We start from the raw sequence: 9,840 nt of genomic DNA, 5'->3' as shown, positions 1-9,840 counted from the left end.
GCTTGTAGCGACAGTGGAGAGGAAAAACTCCCTTTTAACAGGAAGAAACCTCCAGCAGAACCAGGCTCAGTGTGAGCGGCCATCTGCCGAGGCCGACTGGGGTTCAATGAGACAGAAGCAGAGACACAAAAAGCAGCTGTAAAAGGCGGCCCCGTCCAGGAAACACACAGCCAGGCAGACAAGCTCCGAGCCAGCTCCCATGCCAGAGGACGAAGAGAGCACATCCACTCAGTCACGGTCAGAGAAACAGGACCACACTTGAAAACAGGCCAATCTCCAGCATCTATAAACAAGGGTGTTGATGGAACCAGCACAGCTGATGTTTCTTTCCAGGATGGCGTCAGAGCCAAACAGGAGCAGTCGAGGCAAAGCTACTCTTAGGAAAAGCAGAGAGAGCATAATGTTAGAGATTGAACTAACAGATTCTGCAGAATAGGAGAATAGAGAGAGAATGAAGCAGTATGATGAAATGGGGGTCCCTATGTCCTCCAGAAGTCTAAGCCTTATTCAAATCCTTTGATTTGACAAGGGGGGTTTCCCTGTTCCCATTTCCTCATAATTGCTTTTATGCTAGCTATTAACAATATCTTAATCAGATACCTGTCTTTTACCCAAAGATATAGTATCACACTACTCATAGGAATATCATATCCCAGAATCTTCTTCACAGTTTAATGTACCTTTTTCCAAAATTGAACAATTTTAGGACAGTTCCAAAATATGTGAGAGTGGTCGGCGTTCACTGATCCACACTTCAGCCAACACCCCATGTTTGTATCCTTATATTTATTCTTGGGTGTTAGTCATCTTTACTCAAAAATAATAGCTTTTCCACAGTTTTTGGTTTTAATCAGGTTGGAAGTTATGTCTTCAACCAATCTTTTGGCTAAACCAACCAATCTTAATTTGGCACAGTTTTTACTCAATCTATAACTGTATGATGTGTACCAATACAATACAGGGGGAGGGGTGGCCTAGTGGTTAGAACACTGCATTCCAGAGGTTCTGAGTTCCCCCACTGTGGCAGACTGCCATTCTAAGTCCCTGAGCAAGACTCTTAACCCTCACACTGCTCCCCAGGCTCTGCACAATGGCAGCCCACTGCTCTCCAAAAGGATGAGTTGAATGCAGAGGTAAATTTTTCCAATGTGAGATCAATAAAGTCCAATCTATATATCCTAACTCTATCCAATTGCTATCCTACAAACTCCCATATCTTAACTGTATATTGATAGTGTTTAAATGTCTGTCAAAGTTCCAGGCGAGCTGAACCACTTTCTGACGCAGTCACTAGGTATGGAGGGGTAGCGAGGCTTCAGATGTCATCTATTTTGGCTCCTCCTATATGCACTGTGCGGAAACTCCCCTTCTAGTACTCGACACATGCCTCAAAGCCTCGGCTCACCTCATAACATCACTAAAAGAAACCACCTCAGCCTCATTCTCTGCACTTGGGTCCTCTTCAAACCTCCACACAATCTGATGCAGAGCCGATGGAACAATTTAGACCCTAGCACATTCATATACTAGAATGGAATAGTAAAGTTTCAAATCCAGTTGAAAATTTTGGGTTAAGACTTGGAAACTATCGAAGAAAATCTCCAATCTAATGAGACTGAACTGGACTTTTTAATGAGGGCTAAATACAAATGCATACACCATTTTAAAAATTTATATTGTAAAACCTAATGAATAATAGTCCTTCGCCTCCACATTAATTTACTCGGTTGGTTACCGCATGCAATAAGAAAAAAATACTGAGGTCGGCAGTTATGGTATAATAAAATATTATTAAGCTAAAAAAGTGTGAATACTTTTGGCACTATAAAGTGAAAAGAGGGGAAATTGAAAGAAATGGGTAACAAAAATCATCCTTTGGGAACTCTTTTCCCTTAGTTAGTGTGTTATTATATAAGTATTGCAACTTTCTACAGAAGGTTGAGGGTGTAGTATCAGGTCAAGGAAGTCGTAAAAGGTCAAAGAGATAAGGGAAGTTATCGGAAGCTTCAGTTTGCATTCAGTAGAAATACAACATTGCATCAAGACTGGGTGGACCATGTGCTGCTTTAGTTGGACACCGTGTAGTGTCCTTGCAAAAGAAAAACATTTTTTACACTTTATATTTTACATATTGGATAAATTAATTATAACAATTATTGTGCAAAAGAAAATTAAAAAATGTAACTCTGACATACCCCAAAAAAACTTTGTTTAAAGAATCCAAACAAACAAAATACTATTTGAAAAAGCTGTATTGTGCACATACAGCTGAACAATTTTCATGTAGAAACATACTTTGGTGTTGTGTGATATTCCTCTGGGCATGGATTCTATTTCTCTAGAAAGAGGAAGTTATTTCCTAGAAGTGCGGCTATTGAGACCAACTATTCAGCCACAGCAATGTTTTTTTTTTTTTTACTCATGGCCTCTGACATTCAAGCAAGGAGAGTTTTTCTGCCATTCATGAAAAGGCAGCTAAAATTTGAAGCACACTAAATTTAGTGCTCGGGTGTAACTGACACTTCCAGAAATTGGTGCGAGCAACTGGTCCCTATCTAATAATATGTCCTTCAGACAGATGGGTTTGTATTCCTGTCATTTAAACCCTGCTGATTCATACAGACAGGGATATTTGCAGCCCCCCCCCCAAAGAAAAAACATTTGCTTACTGGTGCTGTCACTTCCATAACTTTGATCCACTCCATTTACATGCACCTGAAATACCCCTGACAATAGATGTACTCAGAGCACCCTTCTGACTCTAGTGCTTTAACATATGGGTACAGATAAACAGAGGTTTGGATCACGATCAGGATTGAGTGATATATTTAGCAGTGTCCTGCTAAAGTTGCCACTCCCTAAATATTTTTCCTATTAATCACATCACAACTTCAATCCTAATTATTTCTAACAGAAGGGGGTAGAATACCCAAAATTCTACTTAAGTAAAAGTAGCACTGCTTCATCATTTTTACTCAAGTAAAAGTAAAAAGTGGCTTTTAAAGAATTCACAATTGTAAATAATTGTTTAAAAATAGCTTTTTTTTTTCATTAGGTGAAGTTACTCATAACTATTAACCTGACATAATGGGCTTTAAAGTTCTGACCCACATGCAGAGAACCACTCAGAGATTACGGGTTAAAGTTCACCAGGGTAATTGTAGGTTAGCAAACACTAATGGAGATTGAAACTCAGTGGGGAAACAATGCTGGAACTCAGCGGACCGGTGAACCGGAACCGGAAACTCTGAAGGGGAGATCCCAGTGATCAGTTCAGGGTGGACAGTGGGAAAATAGACTGAGGCTTGTATATTGCTGGAGAGGCACTTACTTTTGGGGGGCTCTTGGTTTATCCTTGGATCCAGTTTGTGGGGGTTTAATCTAGAGAAGAAGGAACTTGTTTGAGAGCGGACAGGCAGACATAGGTTAGACCCAGGGGAGTAAAGGAGCGGACTGTCAATTGGTTTTCCAGGAGTGAACTTGAACGGATCATGTGGAGGTTTTCCCCTTGCTCAGTGAGACTCAGTAAATCCTTCCAGGGGTAGACGGTCCAGGCTTATCCAGGTACACAGGAAGTCTTCCTGCCGAAGAACAAAGACAAAATACAAGTTCAGACTCAAAGAAACAATGTTACAGTTAGACTCTGCTAATCTCAGTTTAACTAGAGTACCCAATACTGGCAAACACTCTGGCGGCGAGGTAGTGACAGCCAGCTGCTCAAGTACTCCTCTGGTAATGACCCAACGAGCTGCAGGTGTGCAGGGAGGCCCAACGAGGACAGGGCACCGCCTGGTGGTGGAGAGAGGAAAACACAAAAAACAACCCAGACAAACTGGAATCCTAACATAACCAGAAATTTTACTTAAGTAAAAGCAATGATTCTTTAAATGTTTTTACTCAAGTAAAGTACAACAGAATAAAACTACTCATAAAAGTATGTCTTTTTCAAAAAGTTACTCAAGTAAATGTAACTGAGTAAGTTAACTAGTTACTACCCACCTCTGATTTCTAAGGTATTGAATATGACAGAATAACACATCGGTGTGAATCATTGCATAGTGTGAGAAAGTGAAACATAATTTTCAGTCCTTCAAAATCATTCCTTTTTTCCACCAGCTTTGCCCATCTGCAGACTATCCTTTTGCTTTTTGCTCTAGGTCAAGATTCTTCTAAATTTGGATTGGGCCATACTATCACATCTTTATCCTTTAATCTAAATGATTTTACTGTTGCTCTGGTAGTACAGTATGTTTATGTTTTTTTTGTTGTTGTTGTTTTTAATTCAGCTGGAAAGGGAACCTTCACCACAGTCTAAACTGTTTTGGAGCTTCTATCATTTGAGCGCCACTCATGATTGCAGAATTTCCCAATGGAGTTCTGGATGTCAATTGGTCCTTCAGAGTTATCACAGACCTCTTGGCACCTTCTCAGATTAATATTTTAGGTTACACCGAGGATAAGCTTTTAAGTCACTAATGTTCTCTAACAAACTTCAGAGAACCTACAAAGATGTAACTAAAAACATAACGTCAGACACACTCCGCTTTGTTTTTAAAAGATATAAATATAAAAAATATAACCACGGATGTCTGGGGGACTGTGATTCGCCTACATGTTATGAATGCTGTCGTACCATAAATGATAAGTTATGAATAGTTTAGTTTACCCATAGGAAGACGTTATTTGGATATAACCTAATATCTTAAGAACAGCTCCAAATTACACAAAACTCATATGGTTTAGTAGAGCACGATGTAATAATGTAAAATCAAGGGCCCAATGTAAAAAAAAACGACGTTCTCCTTTAAGGTTTATAAAATGGCATGCAATTTCCAATGAAAGAGAGAGGTGTGTTAAAGGAGAAGGCGGGGATGGAGGGAGAAAAGAAGGAGCATGCCATTCAAACAATAACGTGCGCGGGAAAAGCAGGGCAGATAAACGTGGAGCAGGGCGGGGGGAGGGTAGATGGAAGTCTTTTTATCTCCAGTTTCCCACATCCTGTGAATGGGCTTCAAACACGGCCACCCAATTTGAAAGAATGAGCGGAATGCGCCTTTTCCCCCCTCCCAGTGCGCTGCAGTGATGCGCAGTTTGAGAGACAGGGCCAAGAAAGAGGCAGGGAGTTCACCGCAGCCTTTAAAATGCTTTGTTCCATGTGAAACCAGTTAGGTAAATAGCGACTTGAGTAGATGAAACCGTAAATAATGAGCTGTCTTCTGGTTACTTGCGCTTCGTTGTGCAAAATAGTCTTGAGTTAGTCTGACTGCAGATCTAGTGGCGGTTTTTTTAGGGGAAACATGGAAAGCACAAGACAATTATTAATAATAGACTATACTATAAAATATATATATATATATATAAACATGTATAGTGGTATATTTGATTAATACATATTTATTACCTATTATTTAAAGGTTCAACAAGAATTAAGCAATAAAATGGATTAATGTAACATTAAACAGACTATTTCTTTATATTATTTGTGCCTTTTTCTATTTAATGAGCAAGGTTGGGAATTTGCATCTCCCTCCAACAAGAGTTCATAATCACGCATCATTCAACCTCTTTTGGCGCGTTTTGATTCCCGCCATGTCTGGCTGGCCCCGTTGTTTATAAATGTGTCTCTACTTTCATCGTATGATTGACAAGCGTTTGGAATCCTAACTGCTTCCCCATTGGCTTAAAGGACCAACGAAGGCGGGGTTAATTGAGAAGCTGGGGCGTACTGTTACGCCTTCGACTACAATATAATACTCCTACCCCCACTTTTTGTTTCCAGGAGCCGGTGTCTGACCACGGCACAGGCGTTGTATCTCGGAAGATATCTACCACGTTTTACTCATCTGTTCATAAATATTTCGAGTACAATTGTGCTTTCTATTTTTATAAAGTCCCACTGAGCGGCTGGCGGAATTTTTGTTGTCTGGATGAAAAAAATCCTGCCGCATTCTTTTTTTGTTGTGGTTTCTGCAACGTGCCCGGCCAGCCGCGTTTCATCTTCTTCATCTTTCATCGGAATAAAACATTACAACCGTTGCCGCCAGTAATCGCTGAGCTGGATTTAATTGAAGAAATGCTGCTTTCCAAGCTGAATTCTCTGGCTCACATGTCGGCCGTGGATATGCCGGCGAAAATGCAGCACCAAATCCAGCAAGGTTAGACGCCCAGTTTTCTTTTCTTCTTCCGTCCATGGAGGGACAGGGCTACAGCGATGGCTGCCGCACATTTCTAAAGCTTTGCTTGCCTATCAATAAGGATAAGGACTTTCACCGGCTCTTGGTAATCAGCGAATGTCTCTTGTTTTTGTTACAGTGAAGGAGAAGGAGCCTTTCGAGAAGCTTTATCAGGTCGGCGCGGTATTGGGAAGCGGCGGCTTCGGGACCGTCTACTCCGGTACAAGGACATCCGATGGAGCCCCGGTTAGTCCGCTTTCAAACTTTATGGTTCTATCAGCATTACAATATAGCTTACATTTTAAATGTTGTATTGATTTTTGACGTGGTATCTTTTTGCCGCCAGGTCGCTGTTAAACATGTATCCAAGGAAAGAGTGACGGAGTGGGTAGAGCTGGTAAGAGACTTCCTCTAACCGTGTGGTTTTATCGGTGATATTTGTGTTTTCTTTATTTAATTTATATGAAATGTATTGGTTTTCGTTTAGGCTAACGGCTCACGGGTTCCGCTGGAGATCATGCTGTTAAAGAAGGTCGGAACGGGCTTCCGCGGTGTCATCAAAATGCTGGACTGGTTCGAGCGGCCCGACAGCTTCATCATTGTCATGGAGAGGCCCGAAATAGTCAAGGACCTGTTCGACTTTATCACTGAGAAGGGCGCTTTGCCCGAGGAACTGGCGCGGAGCTTCTTCCGCCAGGTGCTGGAGGCTGTGCGGCACTGCCACAGCTGCGGCGTGGTGCACCGGGACATCAAGGACGAGAATATCCTCATTGACCTCCGCACCGGGGAGATGAAACTCATCGACTTCGGCTCTGGTGCCTTGCTCAAGGACACATTCTACACAGACTTTGACGGTAAGATGATGAAAACAAAAATATATTAGAATATTTCTAACCCTCTAAATGAAAGTAGGCCTCATTATAACTCGATAGCAGTAAGCTTGTCGCCCCCTAACGATACAAAGTGGTATTTTTACAACTCAAAGTTTGTAAACAAAGTCACGTGTCTGCTCACCCCCTCCCATATGGCATCCGGTCTCAACACAAACAGCAAGTCACACCAGTCTTGCTGTGTTTGCCATAAACACACTCAGCTGCATTTTAAATACTTTCGTTTTCAATATAATAATATTAAGCTAATCTTATTTGGTTGTGCTTACTGTTATTATAATTAATAAAAATGAATAATAATACATTAATAACTAATAATAATCATCTGCATTTAACCGATCCCCATTGCTCTAACCACTAAGCCTACACTCCACTTTCTATTTAGTGTGATGCCTCTGCAGTGTTGTGTGTGTAATTGTAATATGCATATTATACTGAGTTGCATTGTTCCTTTTCATCAAGAAGGTTATTGGTTCGATTCCTAGCTCAGGGTCTTTATGCATGGCATTTGCATGTTCTTCGGGTGCATGTGTGGGTTCTCTCCTGATACCCCAGCTTCCTCCCACAGTCCAAAAATATAACTGTTAGGTTAATTAGTATATTTGAATTGTCCTTAGGTATGAGTGTGTGTTTGCATGGTGGTATGTCTTTGTGTGCACCGCTCTCTCTGATGGAAAAAGTGGAGGAAGATTGATAGATAATAATAGTCCCCTTTTATTTTGATTTTGTTTGACAGGCACAAGGGTGTACAGTCCACCTGAGTGGATTAAATTTCATCGCTACCATGGTCGATCTGCCACTGTTTGGTCCCTGGGAGTCCTGCTGTATGATATGGTGTGTGGAGACATCCCATTTGAACACGATGAGGAGATCATAAACGCACAAGTTATGTTCCGGAGGAAAATCTCCACAGGTAGCCTCCAGTTCCTGTGCCCATCTTTGACAGTAGTTGTGATTGCTTTCTAACTTGGTGTCGCTCCCTTCTCCAGAATGCCAGCAGCTCATCAAGTGGTGCCTATCCCAGAGGCCTGCAGACCGCCCATCCCTCGAGGACATTACCAACCACTCGTGGATGCAGAACACCTCCCCTTCAGTGGTGCCCTCCACAGCACAGACAGAGAAGTCGGTCACAGAGATCAGGCTGCACAGCATCGCCCATGAGCCTACCACCTTCATACACACCCCAGTGGCTGTGGCGGTTGCTCGATGAGAGGGTGTATCTTCGGACTCAACAAAAAGGGACTTTTACAAAAAGTTTGCGTAATAGACTGCAAAAGAGAGAGTGTTGAGGACTGAGGTCCTCACAAGAGCCTCTGCACGTCGCCAAACGGACTCCGATCCATGTGATGGGTGTTCTTGTGCTCCCGAGGAGGGAGGTTGCAAACATCTGCAGCCGAGCAGCACATATTCCGGCCGTCCAGTGGGACAGCAGGCGAACAGCGCAAGTTATGTAAACTCTCGCCATGCAGCATTCCAGTCACTTCCTCCACAAAAGGAGTGGTGGAGTCATTGGTGATGAGTGTGAAAAGTACCATATGTGAAATTGTTGTAGGCAAGGGGATCCTGGAAATACTTGAATTTCTACAAACAGAAGTACTGCAACCTTTTTGTTCTTTATTTACTCCTTACATGGCTTGTCTTTTCCCCCCTCATTGGCCTAGATCAGTTAAGCCAATGTTTTATGTTTTTTACAACCACTACTATCACCACTACTCTTATGTCATTAGCAACCAGACAACCTCATAGTGCCTGCAGCAACTTTTGCAAATGGAATCAAGAAAAAGACACGGGTCTCACCTCAGTCTGTTTACATTCACCTCTACTACACAGCTTTCCTTCCTCCTCACCTTCTTCCTGTGTTATTTTCACAAATACACAAGGCTTAATGCAAGGTGTTTACCTTCATCAACCTGAGTGCACACAATGCAGATCTGACCTTACAAACACCCTCTGCTCCTTAGATGCTTGGATTCTTCTTTTTTTGGGTTGGGGGTTATGTGCCTCACATAGGTCTTAAAAGTTCGGTGAGGATAGGAATTGTAAATCAAGATATTTATTTATTTATGAGAGAATTGTGCCTTTCTACAAATAGATATATTTCATCCACAGTCACTGAAGGACCCACAGATTATTTAAGAGGAGGAGTTTTGCTTTTGTTTTTTTGTGACCATATTTATAATGGCTTGAAACACAGATCAGATGTTTGTGTATGTCATGTAAATAAAGTAAATAGTCCTGAAAAGCACTTCCAATTTCTGAGTCTACTGATGGTGAACCATGTTGTTAATGTTGAACGGTATGTGTGTGGATGATCACATTTTTGGTTGTGTTTTTATTCCACCCACTTGATTTACAATTGTAAATTATGTTAGAAACTATTTTTATATGATTTTAATAAATATGTTTTATTAAACTATGACTATTGACTCGTGCGTTTGATGCCCCTGCTACATGCAAGCTGTGTGTTATGAACGCCTACACAACTTTAGTGGGTTAGAAGGTTATAGAACTTCCTGTTTGACACTTGCAGAAAAACAGGCAACGCAGGAAGTTGACGGATAGATAAGAGGTGGCAGATAGCAGTGAAAAAAGCCTAAGGTGTTTATGTGGTTTCAGAGATGTGAAAACACATATATTACAGGCTTTGATGATGCTGAGCTCATATAGAAACTGTCTTAAGCTTCTAGGCTAAGTTCTTTATTTACAGCTATACTCAATGATGGTGTGTTCAAGGGACCATGAGCTATGCACAGCTCCTCTATTTCCTGAATTTAAGG

General features: G+C 41.5%; 1 protein-coding gene and 1 long non-coding RNA gene across 2 annotated transcripts; one reads left to right on the top strand and one right to left on the bottom strand.

The window, feature by feature from the left end:
• Window positions 1-244: 244 nt before the first annotated feature.
• LOC119780984 lies at window positions 245-3,700 on the bottom strand. The gene is made up of 3 exons (XR_005280480.1): window positions 3,671-3,700; window positions 3,332-3,581; window positions 245-371 (listed from the first exon to the last, which is right to left on the bottom strand). It is a non-coding gene; the product is annotated as an uncharacterized LOC119780984 (long non-coding RNA).
• Window positions 3,701-5,761: 2,061 nt separating this feature from the next.
• Window positions 5,762-9,482, top strand: LOC119780983 (serine/threonine-protein kinase pim-1-like). The gene is made up of 6 exons (XM_038281264.1): window positions 5,762-6,155; window positions 6,313-6,419; window positions 6,520-6,570; window positions 6,661-7,027; window positions 7,800-7,976; window positions 8,053-9,482. The coding sequence occupies exons 1-6, from the start codon at window positions 6,074-6,076 to the stop codon at window positions 8,271-8,273; spliced, it is 1,005 nt and encodes a 334-aa protein (XP_038137192.1). The 5' UTR covers window positions 5,762-6,073; the 3' UTR covers window positions 8,274-9,482.
• Window positions 9,483-9,840: the final 358 nt, after the last annotated feature.

This window comes from Cyprinodon tularosa, unplaced genomic scaffold, assembly GCF_016077235.1.
Source record: "Cyprinodon tularosa strain WSP-4 unplaced genomic scaffold, ASM1607723v1 ctg1697, whole genome shotgun sequence".
In the NCBI taxonomy this organism is placed as follows: domain Eukaryota; kingdom Metazoa; phylum Chordata; class Actinopteri; order Cyprinodontiformes; family Cyprinodontidae; genus Cyprinodon; species Cyprinodon tularosa.
This window is presented reverse-complemented; position numbering and strand designations above follow the sequence as displayed.

Excerpts from the sequence above, each read along its gene's own strand:
- LOC119780983 (XM_038281264.1), top strand. The coding sequence starts at position 6,074 with ATGCTGCTTTCCAAGCTGAATTCTCTGGCTCACATGTCGGCCGTGGAT. Across the intron at positions 6,156-6,312 it reads GCAGCACCAAATCCAGCAAG|TGAAGGAGAAGGAGCCTTTC; the intron begins GTTAGACGCCCA and ends TTTTTGTTACAG. Across the intron at positions 6,571-6,660 it reads TGACGGAGTGGGTAGAGCTG|GCTAACGGCTCACGGGTTCC; the intron begins GTAAGAGACTTC and ends GTTTTCGTTTAG.